The following is a 19,150-nucleotide window of genomic DNA, read 5'->3' on the forward strand; positions in this document are numbered from 1 at the left end:
AGTGACAATTGCAAAAGCCGCACGGCACGCACAATCGAGTTTCTGAAGCTTTGCAAAAAGTTGGATTTGTTATGGTCCATCAGGTTGAGATTATGAAATAACTTTCTCTTTGTCTAATTTAACAGCAGCAGACGTGATTAGTATTGTATTTGTTGAGGACTCTTGTCATAGTGCATGAATTACAATACTACGCAAGGACTAAACATTGCGATGGTATAATGACAAATGCGATCCGAAGTCGATTATGATAACATAACATTGACTATGTTTCAAGTTTAGACGAATTAATGGACCTGCTAGGTAGGGGACAGGAATCAGCATATTTTTGTTAATAGGAGTATTCAAGTTCTAATGTTTATGAGCATCAAACTTATCCGACCTTATGAAATCTTCCTTTTTCCCATTTGAACCTCTGAATTTTAAGACGTATTTTTGATTGACGACCTAATACAGGATGACATAAATAAAAATTCCAGAAATTTCTATCCTGACTCTTGACCCGAGGCTAATCAATACAGATTTTGTAGTTTACTTACAATGATACTAGGAAAGTACTTGTGATTGGAACAGTCAATTGCAATTTGTTCTGAACTAATGCAATGAAATGTGCTATTGCCCATTTTAAAAGTAAAATTAACATACTTGTTGTTTATTTATTTCATCAAATTTTGCTCTGATATACAATGCTGATAGGAAGAACAACAATGGATGCATTTTTTATTGGAAAATCAATTGCTTCCATGCATTTCTGTAAGGCCGTGTTCAATGAGTAATCTAACGGTATTGATTTTAGGTTGAAATGCTTCAATCCCATTTAACCGATGATTGATGGTTTACTTTCCACGGTATAGATTACTATCCTTTCACGACCTTACATGATCTGATGCCATAAAACGGCAAAATAAGAATAGTGCCACTGCGGTGGTCACCAGCGGAGTGCATCTCAATAGCATGCTCGAAGTAATAATCTCCTTCTTCTATGCTGTCAGTTTTTATCAGCAATTTAGTTATAGCAGTATACTATAGCAGTATAGCCTATAGCCTCTTTGACTGCAAGGCAATCTTGTGATTACCATTGTTGATAAGTCAGTTGTGGCAGTATAGCGCGCAATCGCTTGGACAGATAGCCTCAGTTCATAGCTCAACGACTGAACAATCTATAATTTTCATCAATTCACAGTAATGGTTTGATACTGCAGGGTATAGCTAACTTGGTGTTGAACTGCAGCAAAACCGTCAGCTTGTTCAGTACTACTGCTCAGTCGCATTAAAGCAATTAATGAACTATACGTATTACTTTGAATTCTGGATCATTTGAGTTGTGATTTATCTTGAAGCTGACACCAACCTGTGAAGTATCCTAGCTGTAATATAATTGAGATCTGGTAAAAACAGTTCACAGTGTTTATCTGGCTTGGCGAGACCCTGTAGAATCCAATTAAGCATTCATCGTCTTGTGTTACACGTAACAGCGATTTTCGAAGAGCTTCTTGGAGGTAAAAAACTTCGCTATACAATTGATTGATATATTCATGTTGAAATGAACCTGAATATTTTCGGCTGACACTTGTCAGGGGTACTCATCAGCAGGTAATATAGAATTGAAAAGAACATTGCATATCATATATCATTTCAACATACTCTTCTACAGCGATATTGTCGTGCTTGTCAATCCTTACCAATATTTCCTTATTGTGTCACAGATATACATTGACTAGTGTTTCGCTGATGAGTCAAACTAAATGGGCGCCTTCTTAGACAAACCTAAAACCGACAAGAAGAATGAGAAGGGCGGCAGCGCGGCATTCAAGTACGCGACCAGCTCCATGCAGGGATGGCGCGTCGACATGGAAGACAGCCACACTGCCAAGATCGGCCTTCCGCAGCTACCGCAGTGGTCGTTTTTTGCCGTTTTCGACGGCCACGCCGGCTCGAAAATTGCGGAGTACTCGTCGCAGCACCTGCTAGACCATGTTCTGTCGCACAAGAAGTTTCAGAATTTTGTAAATAACGGGGAACAGTATGACGAAATGACCGACGAAGACGTGAAGGAAGCGATACGGGAAGGCTTTCTGAATCTAGACGTTAAAATGCGTGAACTCTCGACCACTAGGAACGACAATGACCGCAGCGGTTCGACGGCGGTCTGCGTGTTTATATCGCCGAAAAAATATTATTTCGTCAATTGCGGCGATTCTAGAGGGTTTTTATGTCGCGATTCCAATGTTCACTTCTCCACGGAAGACCATAAGCCGGGCAATCCTCTAGAAAAGGAACGTATTCTCAATGCCGGCGGTAGCGTCATGATTCAAAGAGTGAACGGCTCGTTGGCTGTGTCGAGGGCTTTAGGGGATTACGAATACAAAAACGTGGAAAGTAAAGGTCCCACCGAGCAGTTGGTCTCCCCCGACCCCGAGATCACAGTCGTGGAAAGGGATGACAATAACGACCAGTTTATCGTGCTGGCATGCGACGGTATCTTCGACGTATCAACAAATGAAGAACTGGCCGAATATATCATATCGCGCATGGAGCTGCACGACGACCTGGTTAAGGTTTGCAACTCTGTCGTGGACACCAGTCTGAACAAGGTACGTGGTGTTGATGATGGTCTGAATGAGAATCCGTGTGGTCTATGTGCTGCCTGATACTATAACTCGAGTGTTTGCGGTGCAAGAGATTGGCTCATTATTTGGTTTGTTGTGAATTTTACAGACTTCACATCATGGCCTTTACCGAATCGATGTATTTTGATGTCTATGACAATGTTAATTGGATTACATAGCTGACAGGGCTCTGATTACGTCCAGGGACAGATATCAGGTTCATGACTAATGTATGTAGTGACCCATTGATTTTAAATCTGAACAGTGGAAGGTATGTGCGGTCAATGGTTCGTGTTTTGAAATGGTAGGTGTATAACTCATGCATCACTCAACTCGGTGATTGAACGACTCATGCAGAATGCGAGCACCACACCTGTTGTCGTTTACATGTCGGAGGATTTTAACTAGGGCTGGGCGCGGTGATTTGAGTTATCGACTCTGAATTGACCATCGTGTACCCAAATTATAAGCCTCCTGTGATTAATAATTATAAATTTTATCAACAAGAGATATCATATTCATATCAATACTTTCCGTTCTCCGTAGTAGCCTTGAAACCTTGATTGAACAACATATAGCTAATGTACGTAACACAAGGCAACAAATATGAAATGACTTTTAATATGGTGAAAGTGGCAATATATTTTCTTTGTGGTTGCTTAAAAGGTAAAGATTTATATTTATTAGTCTTGCTATGCATGTCGCAGTGTCGCTTACTAAATCGACTTGATTTGAAGCTCAATTCCAGACTCGTAATTTGATCAGTCCAGCACTGGATTTTGCCCAGTCCTGATTGTACCTTGGGTAATCTTTATTACTGCATTCTCAAAATCTTTTGGCTGTGCTAGGGATGATCTGCCGTATGGAGGTGTGATTAATATTTGCAAACGTTCTTCTGCCGACAGGGAAGCAGGGACAACATGACGATGATACTTCTCACCTTCCCCGCTGCGCCGAAACCTTCCCAGGAGGCAAAGACGCGAGAGGAAGAAATGGAGAAGAAATTAAAGGCGGTCGTTCACGGTACGGATTTTCTTTTCGCTGTCTCTCGGCGGGGTTATACGGAAACGATGTTTGCCTTACAGAAATCTGTAGCGAAGTGAAGGACGAGCCTCTCGACATGAGCGCGTTGATGCAAAACCTCGCCGCTCGGAACGATATCGAAAACTTACCCCCTGGTGGCGGTGTTTTTGCCAAGTGAGTTTACAGAGCGCTGGTTGTGTTGTAAATGTGTTGGTGCTTTCATTTGTTTTCGCCTGCAGCCTTAAACGGTTTGAGAATTGTGGAAAGTTCATATTTTAATTCAATGAAGAATTGGCAACAAATTCAAGACTAATATCACGATCTCAACCTTTAATAGCATTATGTTTGTGACAAATTTGCCTGAGTATATTCACTATTGAAGAGTTCACTTTGATATCTGTACAAGAACAGCATTTTGTCTATGCTGTGTGCAATATACTTGACTGATCGGTGTCAGATTACTTTGATGTTGACCGCCTATTTCACTATGATCCATGCTATCTCGGTCCTGGTGAAATGGGAATGTTGACCTTTGGTAACTGATATCAAACAACAGTTGCCTGGCATGGTTTCATATTTTGGGTTCACAGTCTGTTTGCTTTGTGTCGCAAACGGTATCCAATACTTTTTGTTTCAAGAGTTGTCAATATGGACCGATATGTATTCATTCATTCATTGAATCGCTAATGCTGTGTCAGTTGGCCTGTACGTCATCACTATAAATAGGCTCTACCATTGCGGTCATCTACCATGAGGTTGTGAGGTTATAAAACTGAATTATGGCTCTAAAGGGTTCCAGTACTGTCGTAGTTACTATCATGGTATTGAAAAAACATTATTGACCTCGGTGTATTGTGATAAGGTGTGGTCGGATTTGAATTGTTCGTATCTAATGGTGTTTGCTTCGAATTAAACTTTGAACATTTATCTTTTGTAAAGTTCATCTACGCTATTGATACCACCGGAACTTTCTATGGTTGGTAGGCTTATCTCATTATGTTTGAAGGGAAGCACGGATAGTAACTGAGTATGCTGTTATTCCATTGCTGATATATTAGGTATTTCATCCTTATAGACTCCATGAAAGCACGTTTTGACTTGGCATTTGTGTAACTTCACAGCCACTGCATTTCATTTTAGACATTATGTATTTGATTGTTGAATCTTTGCTGCAGTTATTTATGTCCAAAAACTCTGAATGTTATTGAATCAGTGCTTCAGAAGCACATCAAATGCCTAAATTATGTACATCAACATAGTTTGCTTTTGGACAATATATGTGGTCATTTTTATTCAAAATCTTGAGGAACTTACATCGGTGGGCTTTCAATTTTCAATTGCAGTTAACATCAACAATACTTTGCAGAACTTCCAAACGTTACTTAGAACTTTTACTCAAATTCTTCAGACTTTATGCTGTATCATCCTGAATTGTTGCTAAGTATCAGCTGTGGCCATTAGAGGGATTTCGGTTCACGCTTCACTAGCCTATATCGGAAATTGAATTCTCCAAATTTATTTGTGTGTCTCATTAAAGCGTCAAAACCTAAATTTTCACGTTCAAGGCAGTTTTATATTCCATAATATTTTTTCAGGAATTTTTCATTCCACCCACTAACAGTTGGCCAACCGAGATTTGAACTTATAGCGTAACTAAGTATGTGGGCCAATGTGTCACTTAAAATAATTGCACTTCTGTCACTCAATCCAATAAAACGGCATTTAACAACTTGTCATGCGAACTGTATTCATGTCACTCAATGAATCAAAACTGCACTCTTCAATGTGTGACTTACATAAACCATATCTATGTCACTCGAATCATTTGTAACTCAAACGATTAAAATGGCACTGTATTTAAACGTCACTCAATTGACATGCATAACCCCCAACCACCCACCAACATGAGATATCATTACAAACTGCGCAATGTGTACACTGGTACTTGTACTGTATCAGTAATGCCATACCAATAATGTAAATTTATTGTTTCTCTACAGATTTTGTTATTGTATTCAATCGTATGACCCAAATGTTGTACTAAACAGGCTGATTTCGGCCTCAATGCTTATGTTTCCATGCATTGACGAGCTATATTTCTTTTGTCTTCAGACGATGTGTTGTTGATGCCGTTTTTAAGGAATATGTTGGTAAGACTGCACCAGAAGGCTCATAATCAAGGTGAGTTATTTTATAAATCCTAATCTATATTGTAACAATACGCATCTTACCTGTTGTGACCATAAGGAATGCCACCACACAAACTATGACATCACTTCAGTTCGAATATATTAGTTATTATGGTTGTATTGTTTTATATTCTCGCTCGATTTTTACCCCGATACTCCATGTTTCTCACCAACGCATTTGACTAGCCACGTTGGCAATTTTCCAAAATTTATAATATAGGCTAGTGTAAAGGTAGATTCTTGATCGGATGTTCTTCGATTGTTCCATAGCTCTTTTTACAAGTCGAGCAGAGGTTATGCAAAAGTAGTATTTTAAATATGACCCAACTCTAACTAATACAAATCAAAAGGAGAGATGACTGAGCAATGAACAGTCGTGCGAGTGGCTTACATGAAAATCACAAATAATCTAACCAAACACCTAGCACACCAAATGCAGATTTATCGATGTCGTTGATTGTACCTTTTCAATTGCAGAGTGCCGGCGTCATATCTCTATTCTAGTTCTCGTCCAGTATTTCCCAATATCTAGTGCCTGAATAATGCATGTGTTTGTAAATCGCTAAACCTGACAAATCCAATTGATTTTTGAATAGACCTATTGCTGTCCTTGTAATTTGATGTTTTCCAAGTCGGCTTCTATGCATTCTGTCACTGAAATAGCCTCAATCAAATGTATTCAACCACAATTCTGTAGTAATATGTAATAATGAATATGTCTTACTGCATCCATCTTCCAAACTTTAACATACGGACTAATATGATGTTTGTTGCGTCAATCAGTGGCGGCTCGTCCTATAGGGCAACTGGGCATTGCCCCACCTAAAATTCTGTTCAATAACAATTTAACCATTTATAGACGCACAGCGCTCAATATATATCGAGATCACAGCGAAACCCGCGTTCTTCTTGTGCTTTCGCTTGCAAATGCCCATACATAGCGAAGTCTCCGCGAAAATCGAATTCTCTTCTGTGTTTTCGCTTTGTGAATGCCTAGCCGGGGCTTGCCCCGGTAGCGCTCATAACAAGCTTTCACTATCTATTCTCTCAAAGCTGCGCACAATTAAGAAACGTTGCTTTACTCTCTCCTATTCGTAAAATGGCCGAGCAACCGGGGCAAATATGCTTGCTCGCCCCTAAGGTGTGATGTAACAATCGTATCTATATCTGAACTCGGATACCGTGATATGCGTTGAGTCGACCGTTGCTGGTACAGGTCGATTTTGATGGTGTTTCACACCATGATAATTCTTGAAACTTGGTATGTCATGTCGTGATGGTGGTATTTAACACTGTCCTAAGTTTCAGGGTTTCTACTCAAAGTTTAGGGTAATAATTCCGTTTCCAAAGTCGAGTGTGTGCTGATCGGTCATGTATCGCAAACATATTTCACGCAAAGCCGGTATTGGTCTCTATTGATTTTAACGATGCTCCTTAGCTAGATCCGTCATGAACTTTTACATGGTATGTCTTGATTTTAGTATCGAACGCTGTGCCAAGTCTCAAGGTTGACACTCAATGATTAGGGCAGCAATTTCGTTATTAAGTTCGAGTATGCTAGAGATGTGCGCTGATCTGACACTTAGCCTACCTAACGCATTGCGGATTTCACGCAAAAGCCGGTGTATCTGTGTTTCATACTGAGATAGGTGATGAGATGATGATATCATGAAACAGTTTACTAACATCCTCGGTTTGCATTCAAATATTTAGTTTTATTTTATATTCTCCAATGTCAATTTCACCGTGGAATGGTGGCCTTCGGGCCATTTGCTCACAATTACAACCCCTGTCAAGCGCGATAGCTGTTTCGTTTTCGATGGCGGCTAACAGCTGATCGCTTGATCAGCCGATTCCTCAGTAAATATTACGCAAAATTCGGCGTTGATCTGTTCGTATTAATTTTGACAGTGTACCATACCGAAAACGGTCATGAGGCTATACTTCTCGATGATTTCATGTAACAGTGTACCAAGTTTTCGGCTTTCATCCACGTATTTATTCGGTAATATATTTTCCGAAGGCGATTTTGCAGCAGACATATAGACACTATAGACCGTAAGCCGTATGTGTCGTGTGACAGTCTCCAGCCTCAAGGCCAGAATCTCCCAAGCTGTACCGGGACCGAATTTCCGAGGCTGCTATCCGTAGTTCTTCAGAATGATGTTTTGGATTCAATATGACATTTCCTTGTCCAATCTATGAGATAACAATTGCGTATGTGTCCGAACTCGTTGACCTTTCCAGTTAGGCATACGCAATCTCTCGATTTATAGTCATTTCCATTTCTGCAGATAAGTAGTCAGGTCAAGTGCGAACATGAATCGTGTTGAATCTTTGCTCCGTACGCCGTTTAGCCAGCTGCCTTTAGAGCAAAAATTAGAGGTAAAGCGACTAGGTCCGTATCAGCCTAGAAATTGCCCATTGATCCAATCGTACGCCGGAGGAAAACGCACTCGTGCCTTTTCTTCAGCGCATTTCGATAAAAATGAATGGCTTACTTATGGCGAGGATAAAAACGCCTTGTTTTGCTTTTACTGTCTTTTATTCGACAGTGCCGGTACCGAAGCAGTGGCTCTTGTTGGAACAAAATTGGTTATCGCGATCTGAAGCATTTGTCAGAGCGTCTGAAAACGCACCAAAAATCCCAAGTGCACATGGCTAGTGCAGTTAAATATAAATTGTTTGGCAGAGTAAATGTAATGTCGCAGCTCAATGAAAGTTATCGCGTATCAGTCTGCAAGCACAATGAGCTTGTAGATAAGAATAGGCATGTTCTCTCTCGGGTGATTGATGCCATTAAATTTATTGGAGTTCATGAATTGCCCCTTCGAGGCCACGATGAGAAGGAATGCTCTCTCAATAGGGGGTATTTTTGGATCTAATTAAATACACGGCTTCCATTGATAGCATTTTGCGCGAACATCTCGACACCGCGACAGTAGCTAAGGGTACCTCAAAGACTATTCAAAATGATGTGCTTGATTCGATATATCACATCTATCTACAGCATTTGTTTACCGAGATTGTTGACGCTGAATTTCTATCTATTCAGTCTGACGAAACAACTGACATTACAATGAATAAAACATTTGTTACCGCACTTCAAGTCACGCCACCGGCAAACCTCTCGCGGCACCTACGTTAAAAATCATTGTTTACGAGAAATTCATGTGGCCATCATGAACGTTGAAAAACGCTACTGTGACGTCATATTGATAACAAGTCGCTTGCGGCCCTTGCCCCACCACCCGATATTGTCACGAGCCGCCACTGGCGTCAATGCGTCGTGTCCTAATTAGGCGGTTCACTCCAATTGCTGGATATAATATCTTGAAAAAGAATATCGCAGTTTCAAGTCATAATTATTCACATTGACGAGATCGTGCTATGTATTTGTGATTACAAAATCTCCGTACATGAGAGTGTATTCCTATTCTTATATCTACTATGACGACAGCGTAATGGCAATCTTATTAATCTAAACCCTGAACAAGTGTCTTCTAGCAAATGTGATCGGCCATTGCATATTTGGTAAGTTGCCTGCGATTAGCGGTAATGCCAGTACCAGTTGCGAAAATTTTCTCATCAATATACCAGCAGTCACATCAGAAGGCTTCTAAAACGAATTATTAATACACTATTACATAGCGATATATGATCGTCCTCATTTTAAAATGTAGTAAAAATTCGATTTTTTTTTCAGAGTCCAGAGCTTTGTGTCCTGTTTAATAATTTCTTCTGGCGTTCCAATTGGAAATGCGCAAGGAAACGATCTAGCACCCTCATATTCTTGCATGCTGCAAACGTGAAGACGGCAGTCAGGCTCCACAGGACTTGTTAGGAAATTTGCAGTCGAATTAACTATACTATAACATCTAATTTGTCATCGCCAATATCGCAGCACCACATAGACTTGATTCTTAGGAGGTAATTTCGTGCACATTGAAGACGATAGAGTAAAGTTAGTAGGTTTGGTTTGTTATTATTTTATCACTGTAAATTTGTGGTATTAACAATGTTTTATCTGCCATTGTTTTGAAGATGCTTGGTTACTCTGGGATGTTTGCTTATTTGTTACAAACCCGATAGGATCCAACATCGTATAGTTTTTGAAACTGATAGACTTTTTAGGCTGGATCTCGTTGTGATATGACCGGCGTTCATGTACTTATCTTTCTCTGTTCAAAACATTTACATTACAATTTCTCACAATATTCTGACCTCTCACAATTCTGAGTGAACGCGGAATCTATGCTTCCATCGATCTGTGGATCAAGATATGTCACTTACACCCGTGCCCCGCGCGGTTGCGATCCAACATGGACTCCTTGGTTAATGCGCGCTCGCAAGTTTGAGGATCATTGTTAGGGCTACTTGTTTTTGTAGGCATCACATTACCGTGCTTTGTTGATACTGTGCAGGGAACTTCGTCCATGCTATTACTGATATATATTTTCTTCGCGTATTGTGTTGCTAGAAATTTCTGCACGTCTCTGCTTCGGAAATACGAGTCTTAACCAAAGTGACCACCGTATTTGTCACAGTTTACCGTGTGTGGAATTCTGGTGCGAGAAAATGGAATTTCGCTGAGCGAAACTCAGTTTTGTACTCTCACCTGCAGTAGAGAGGTCATTGTTTCTCTGACTGTGGTGCCCTATCTCGCAGCATTTAGCTCGATCGCCGCGCATGTCATCAGTGAAAATACACCCCTACCACTCCCGCAGATGCGCACACGCCTTGGAGCTGTGTCACAAATTAATTTGATTTTTACGGAAACCTTCCTCAAGCACTTGAATTTCGGTTCTTAAATACAAAAAATTTGAGCGATTGTGAAATTCAGTTCCTCCAGCAATACATTGTAACACAGAGCTGGCGTTCAAAAATTGTAATATTTCTCAAATACCGGCTGACAAAATGGGATAAAATTCAGGGTGTTATAGATTTTCTCGAGTCGGGGTGAAAAGTGCCAATGCCCCCTCCTAATTTGCGTCTTGGGTGTGATGAAGTTATTCCTTATATTAAAACAAATTTTCTCTCCCCAAGTTTACATCCTGGTTACACACTTGCATAGAGCTCTGCACTGTAGGCTTGCCATGCGCCGGGCAATAATCTAGATTGGGCATCGTTGGGTAGATACAAGCTTAATGACCATCCCCTGTTTGTCACTGATTTCCTATACGTTTCACAACTTACGGCCTGGTGTCGTTTCTCGTCTGCAGCAGCTCTCCGCGCGGACCGGATGTTCCCCGGGAGTTTATACGGTGGACTCTGTCTCCTTCTTTTGTATGCGACGCTGCGATTTTGGTACGTCAGATCGGCGACGGGTCCGCGGTTATGCAGTACCGACGTATATAATGACCCACCATTATATTGTTCGTTCTGTTTTCGCTAGATACCAGTGACTTTGTGATATTTGCTAGATATATCGAATCTGTCGTTTTGTAATTTTCTGAACAGATGACGTACCTGGCATGGTATTGTTGAAAGGCGTTGTTATATCTGGCTGGGTGGCGTTTAGTGAGGTGTTACGAGTTTTGCGTGGCGGTATTAGGTCGTACAAGCGTGTTGAGCGGATGATGGGTTGCTGAGGAAATATTGGGCAACGAGTGCTGTCTTGCTACCAGTTCATCTGATGTTGATAGCATGGAGCTGTTCGTGTTTGTTGTAGGCGCCCTGAGCTGTGACGAAGTACGTGTGCTTTTCTAAAGTATGTTAGACACACTTGTATGTGTTTTTACCACTTCCTGAGGGGTTACGATTTTACACTACTTTCACTTGTACTCACGGGTAACGAAATACTTTTTCGGAGTACTCAAGAAGGTTTTGGTACTTCCAGTATTTGAGTTGTTATGTCTTTATACTATTTCTACCAACAGTCAGAGGGACTACTTCACCTTTTATGGATAACTCAGGTAGCACTAATTGCGCAAGTTGTGTTTTTGGACTACTTTTACTTGATCATTTCTTCGGTAAAAACTACTTGCTTTTTGCAAAGTATAAACTAGTTTGGGTATAAGTTTGCATCACTTCTGAGGGTGACATTGTAGTCACCCATGAAATGGTCCCTGTAAAAATTAACCAAATTGTTTTTAAAGGTTCTACCTATCTGTAGCGTCATTTTGCGGTAGTAGCGAAGAAACATCGTTCAATTTCGAAAGTAGTTACCTTCGATTAACTTCTCAAAGTAGGCCTATGCGACCCCTCGACCAAATCTAGTTTTTAAATCTACTTTTTAGTCCTTTTATTTTATATTTCAACTTAAAGTAGTTTTGTCTTGGATATTACAATTTCTACTTGTAATTGAGTAGAACATTTCTATTTTCTATACTTGAGTAATTATGCCAGAGGTGGTCAGTAACTTCTACTTTTTCGAAGTAATCAAGTAGTTCTCCCCTACTTCTGGTACTTACTCAAGTAGATCTGATTTTCGCTATTTCTACTTCGTAATATTTTGTGATCTACTTACTTACTTTTCGGTATTTTCAGTTTGTCAAGTAGAAGTAGTTTAATTCTCCTATAAAAAAGATAGTCTGAGGAATTTCGGAGCTGTTTTCACGGAGTATCGACACTTAATTTTCATAAAACTTGAGTAAAGCCCAGAATTTTCGTCGCGCACATTGGATATGGAGTGACCAATATGATTTCACGAAAGCATCGGTGAATATAATTTAGGTAGCGGGTTGCATGGTTCTGTTCACAACGCATTGTCGCCCATATGAAATATTCTATCACAATATGGCTCATCATAACGTTTGAAACTAATGTTTCGCAGTCTAGCATTTACTTATCACATCGTAATCTAGCAGTCCTAGTCTGGAGCGTTACTTCGGCGCTTGCGACAGATCAGTCGAGTTAGCCGAAACTTGACCAACATTATCAAAAAAGAGGACAAAAGGGCTTCCTTCGAGGACACTTTCAAAAAAGAGGACAAATCCTCGTAAAAGAGGACGTATGGTAACACCGTATCCGATACAACTTCTCCGTATTGCCCTTCGACTAAACTACGGGCCTTATAGTATGGGCGCGGGCGCCATACCATCATATATTTTCTAAAACGTGCTGTTCGAGTAAACAGAGGATTAATATCGCATTTCCATATCAATACTATCATTTTCATCCCATGATGCGGACGAATGCCTATGCTGTCGAAAATTGGATATACGGTACCTCCCATATGAATCAAGCTCTGCACCATTTGCATAGCTCAATTTGCAGCTTTTGACAATCCATATATGAACGAATTGCGATCGTTTTCACAACTACTTACTTACTTGAGTAGACTTAAAGTCAGTCAATTCTACTTCTACTTCAAGTAGTTTTTAGTTGCTAATGGAAGAACTACTTTTACTCCTATTTGAGTAGATTTTTTCGTCGCTACTTCTACTTGAGTAGCTTTCTTGACTACTTTATCCACCTCTGCTAACACTCTACTTGTTTATAAGCCCGACTACTTTGCATTAGGCAATGCAGACCGTATAGGGCTATAGGTAGAATGTACACAGTGCTCTTAGAACTTTTGAAAAAAATATCACGCAACGGCTCACGGTCTTTTAGAAAATCAACACCAAAATTGAACCTAAACAACTCCGTGGTTTTATGGTATCGACCTATTTATGTTAGGGGTACAGCTGCTTCTTTGCAACTATAGTTCGGTAATGATTGATTCCGTGTAAGACAACACGCAACCAATGTTCCCTCTAAGCTGCGAGCGTGCGCGGCCCGCTATGCCGACAAAGTCGCTGCGCACTGAAAAATCTGTGCCGCGCACGAAAATGTCGGAGTGATGACCCTATTTAGTCGTTACGCACCTTTTTCCAAGAGATTATCGCGCAGTGAGTTGGAGTTGGTGAGAGCGCGCAGACTCGTGAAAAATTAGAGGGAATATTGCATGTAACCCTAGTATCTTTAATCATATTCAATCGGTTCAAATTCGCAGTTATATAACCCCTCAAAAACGTTGGTCTTAGGCCCAAGTGATCCTCCTAGCCTCTTGAGGGCTGCGCATATACCGCATGTTTCGTCTATGGGTAATTTCATCACCACTCTTCATACACACCGTTTCCGTAGAAAACCAAGTTGGTTTGCAGTGAACCCACGACTTATCTAGTTATTTATATCGGGTATTATGATGAAAATTGGTTTACACTTTGTAAAACAGTGTTTCGTAACCTTGTCGACAGCCCGCCCCCCAGGGGCATTTTGGATCTTGAAGGGTTCGAAAGCACTCAGGGGGCGATACGTGGGGCGAAATATATGCCGGCTATATGTTTGCAACATGTTTCCATGTATGCAGTGGTTCATTATTATTCATGTAAAATGAATTTTGCGTACTTTTGGATCGCCAATTCCCCGTTAAAATACTACCATCACGTTACTCCGGATTATTTCCACAAAATGTTTCGAACTAGGTATTTTATTCCGCAGCGAACAGCGTGTTGAAATCGAAGAAATAGGCACTGTACCACTTTTAGGAGTGAGACCCCTTTGTACATTAAAGGTGCTTTCAAGCTTTTTGGTCAAAATGATTAACTAAATATATTTATATTTCAGAATATCATCGGATCATAAAGGATGATATTGTTGGGTTGTGACCCGCAACCTTACATGAACGTGTTTTGTTTGGAATACATTCATGTTAAAGTTAATTGAGCAGATAGTACGAGCCCGTGCCCGATGGTTGTTATGAAAACCTTCATTTGATCCTGAATATAGCAGATACAATTATCATAGGGTTAATTAGTCGAGTGATCCTCGGGCGCGATTCAAGCTATTTCTAACAGTGAAGGCACAACCCGAAAAGGTCGACTGGACTTCAAACTCTTAATCCTTGTTTTTACTACCTTCCCTAAAATATGGCGAGGCGCCAGACTCGGGCAATTTTTGAAACGGACGCTGCAGGAAAAAAAGGTTAAGAACCACAACATTAATTAATTTTGTAGTCGTGCGAAGCGCGAATAATATTCAAAGGTGATTGATCAATTTTGTCAGTAATATAATGATTATGGTTGCATTTAAAACAAATGGTTGTTTGAAACACTTTGCTTAAAACATGTTTTAAACAGTGTTTTAAACAGAGGCCTTTTTAAAAAAAATGTTTTTATTCAAGTTGCAAAATTATGTCATAATTGTGTAAATACTATCCAAAAAACACGTTGTATGAGCCTACGGACAATTAGCACCCGGTATTGCCGACGTATACGACATGGGATGGTTGGAAGGTTGGAACCCTCAAAATAATCGGTTCAACAGCTAGTACATAGATATTTCGTCAAAGGAACTATATTTACCCTATATTTTCAATTGTCAATGTCAGTCCACTATGACGTCACAGTTGAATATTTTGAATTTATTTTTGTTATAAATGCAGCCCAAATTATGATACTTGCATGTACGACTGCATATACTTTTGATCCTCTCCAAAATCTCCAAAATAGTTCTCCACCATCCGGAATTTAATTTGCCTTCTGCGGCTCTGCCGTTCGGGCGACGGCTATCTTCTGCACCAGGGCATGGCATACCAACACTGTCAAGAAATATCTTGTTTCCATCTAAATGCGACGTCGCGAAATAGGTTATTTCGTTGAAAGGTAGGAATTGCAGAGACACTCTGGTTCGGCTTGGTGCTCGACTTTAGAAAGTATTTCGGATTTAAATCCTGGCGAATGACTATTCGACCATATCAACGACACAAAATTTGTCCTAGTTTTCTGGCTCAAATGAGGTTGTATTCAATATTCTGGGTCAAGCTCCAGTCTGCTGGGCCCTGGCGCGGTTCCACCTCAGAGAAGACAATAAGTACTTGATTCAAAATCACTAATCAACGTTGGCTGAAATCGTCGATCTCGATATGTACATTTTATCCGGGCACTGAGTATAGTCCAGTCCCTTTTTCAGAGAGCTACGACAACCATGATTTTATTCTACGATTCTCTGGATGTTATGGTGGATACGCTTGATGACTTACCATCCAAAGTTTCTTACGCCATTATTGACCGTGGTGCAAAAGACCAATCGGTGATAAACGCCAAATTTTTCTTTTAATATACAACAACAAAACAACAACCATCCAGAGTCGTCACAATATGACATTCTCAAATGTCTTTATACCGTAGCGGCAGCCTATGCATGACTGACCTAATGCTCGTGAAAAAACTCTATAAAGTCCTGTCTCTATACCTCGTTCTCATTACACACTTAAGCCACATATTTCATTCTAATCGTAGTTTGGTGACGGCAACGAAATTGCAAATGCTGACCTATTGCAGAATGTTTATACTGAAATAGGCCAAGACCTGCTATCCTGTCACAGTCCATTGATACTTGCATTTTGAGTTTGCATTCTCGACGGGGTTGACGATTTTATACTGCCGAACGAGAAGAACATACGGCAATTTTATAAGGCTTGCTTAGTGACGATTTCACGGCTTTTGTAATTGACAATGAGAGCAGCTGCTTCCCACTGGCAGTTATCACCCGCATTTTGAACGGAGTTGACGACATGGTAGAAAGTTGCACCCCTCGCGACATATAGCGCACCGCAGTATATTAAGATCGAGAGTTATATCACTTTCCTCGGATCAATCAGGTCGGCCTAAAAAGTTATTGGCGCTGGAGTATTTTGCACCATCGAAAATCTCATTTCTGTGCCAAGTATCTGAATGGTATTGTCGGTCTCTTGTAATTTGTAAGCGAACAATCAGCCTGCTGCGAAAGCATGATAGTACGTAAAGAGGCAAATGCTGACGATCGATCTCTGTGATATTAGATTGTAATTTAATGGATTAAGAATACGACAATTGAGATTTGACTCAATGAACTGTCCACAATTTTGTTGACCACCTGACGGGGGCGTATCTGGACGAAAGCAAGGGGTTCGCTTTGATTTACTTAAGTAGTAGCCCAGGTGCTGTTGTAAACCTTGTAATGTTTTCCGTGGTCAGTGGTCACGAATCCATGCCGTTACATTTATTTTGTCCTTATCACACCACAGAGACTTCGTGGCGCACGTTAATGAGATTTGCTTCATTACGAAACACTGCTGTCTGCCGCGTCAGTGATATAAGTGTTAGTAGCCATCCAATAGAAGAGACCAATCACCGCGATCTCCACTTATGCACGCCGAGACGTTCATGAAAGCGTGGAGGGAGGGATAGCCATATATCTCAATTGTTCGACTGGCAGTCACGAACGGCTCAGTCAGTTCCTACAAACCGGGATTCAACTGGTAAAAGCGATGGAGGACATTGTTAACTGATATCTGATATAACTATTTTGTTAAGTTCGTTACTAACCAGTTTAAAATTACTCGGCGGCAACATAACGTTGCACTACAAGGAGAGCCAGCAAGCCACCGAACAGTCAGTCGTGAATGTGGATGGCTATTATGCTTGTAATTAGAATTGTATATGTAAATGTCTCTTTGAAGGGAGTTCATTTCTCACCGAAAACTAGGAAGACAAATGTGATTTTGAAAACTGCATTGTCATACTGGCGGTGCACTGCCAATCAACACATCGCGCAATCCATAATTAAGATTAAGGCGTGTGATATGTAGGGCATAGAGAATTCACGGATGATATTGGATGCCGGCATATATGACATCAACTTTGTTTGTGCATTTGTGCAATTATGAAAAACTTCGCATCGAATTTGAATAAATCAGTGAGCCGGACGAGCGCACTCATATGGATCACCGCTATATTTGATACGACAGACATATATACATACAGATTCATTAAAATCAAAAATGTAGCACGAAATATTACAGTGTGAAATTGAATAGCAATGTACGGCCATAATGTCGAAGTGGATGCCGTTATCAACTGGTCATTTTGCGCGGCATTGCTTCGTGACAATAAAAGGTCAAAATATAAAAATTATGTATAAATAATCCATTTGTAATAATATATACATATTTGCAATGTATATCAGGGGCGGGCAACTTCTCCAGTCGGCGGGCCCGACATATGAAAATTAAGTAGGCCTGCATGGCGGGCCGGATTGCTGAATCGATACGTTATTCTCACCTTTATCCACATATACAAGGGAAAAATCGTGTTCACTGCATTTTAACGACAGTAATGTCAATTCAAAGCCATTTCTCGCCGATAATGACGAAGACAATGTGGATTTGAGAACAGCATTGTCATACAGGCGCCGCCATGTCTGCTTCTCTCTGGTCAATAACCACACGTGGCAATCCACAATTAAGATTTCAAGGCGTTCGATAAGTACCGTAATCCAAATTGACCAAGATATCAATTCATTACGGCTGAGTACATCGTAAATGCAAGTCTTCTCGCTTCGACGAACTTACACGTAAGCTTAGGGACGCTAGGGTTGCCGTATTTTGGAAATTTGAAAAGATGACATTTTTTCAAAATTTTCAGACTTGCAATACCGGAGACAAATCCTGAAAAAAGGGTAAGTTTTCCCCACTTCGTGGTCGGTTGACTAAAAAAAGTCAGCTGTCCGGCTCAGCTCCCGAAATAGCGGCCATGCAGAGCGTTACTTCAGTGCTGATTTACTGTATCTCAGTCAAATTTTGCCCTATATTTAACCAAAATTCTCAAAAAAAGAACAAAATCTCGAAAAAGAGGACATTTGGGCGTCCTCCGAGGACACTTTTGAAAAAGCAAAAAATGAGGACAAATCTTCCTAAAAGAGGACGTATGATAACCCTACGTAAGCTCCACTCTCGCACGCTACGCACACACGTATATAATAACATACAGTCAATAAATTTTGACGTTTAAGCAAGTGGTGGGGAATCTCGGCAGACTGGGGCCGAGTTGGAATTGAACATATTTGAAATTAATTTTGGACGTCGATTTAAACTTGGATTAAGGCTGAAATCCGGAATTCTAGTTGGATTTGCAAATGTAAAATTCTCTCACCTGTGAAATTCTGGTAATAAAGCTGTAAAAGAGGACGAATTGCCAAAAAAGAGGACAATTATGCGTCATCGGATGACATTTTCCAAAACCTGAAAAAGGAGGACAAATCCTCCTAAATGAGGACGTATATGTCAACCCTATTTAACAGACTGGGTCACGGACTGGGCCAAAGTGGTCAGATCTGTTCCAGCTTTCCAAGTAAATATATCCAAATATCAATGCCAATAAGCATTCAATTCAATGCAATTCAATTTATTGCTAATATTTCCATCATTTCAATACACCGCAAGAGTGCGATACAATGAAAGATTGGAAGATGTCGAAACGACTTGGAGTAGTCTTCGAATTCAGACACCCACCTGGCCTAGGCGATGTAAAAAGGAGGCATGCACATGTTGAAGGCTTGTCCATTGCTAAAATAAACAAAACATCA

At 40.4% G+C, this 19,150-nt stretch overlaps 1 protein-coding gene across 1 annotated transcript; it reads left to right on the top strand.

The window, feature by feature from the left end:
* The first annotated feature begins 1,675 nt into the window (after positions 1-1,675).
* LOC145457032 (protein phosphatase 1A-like) lies at positions 1,676-10,045 on the top strand. Its single transcript, XM_080335187.1, has 5 exons — positions 1,676-2,591; positions 3,512-3,629; positions 3,692-3,803; positions 5,742-5,810; positions 9,525-10,045. The coding sequence occupies exons 1-4, from the start codon at positions 1,743-1,745 to the stop codon at positions 5,803-5,805; spliced, it is 1,143 nt and encodes a 380-aa protein (XP_080191313.1). The 5' UTR covers positions 1,676-1,742; the 3' UTR covers positions 5,806-5,810; positions 9,525-10,045.
* Positions 10,046-19,150: the final 9,105 nt, after the last annotated feature.

The sequence above is a fragment of the Botryllus schlosseri genome, chromosome 15 (assembly GCF_051294905.1).
Source record: "Botryllus schlosseri isolate E-star chromosome 15, Bs_hap1, whole genome shotgun sequence".
Lineage (NCBI taxonomy): Eukaryota > Metazoa > Chordata > Ascidiacea > Stolidobranchia > Styelidae > Botryllus > Botryllus schlosseri.

Bases quoted from the DNA above. Each gene is read 5' to 3' on its own strand.
- LOC145457032 (XM_080335187.1), top strand. From the start codon at position 1,743: ATGGGCGCCTTCTTAGACAAACCTAAAACCGACAAGAAGAATGAGAAG. The intron at 2,592-3,511 runs GTACGTGGTGTT...TTCTGCCGACAG, and splicing joins TGGACACCAGTCTGAACAAG to GGAAGCAGGGACAACATGAC. The intron at 3,804-5,741 runs GTGAGTTTACAG...TTTTGTCTTCAG, and splicing joins GGTGGCGGTGTTTTTGCCAA to ACGATGTGTTGTTGATGCCG.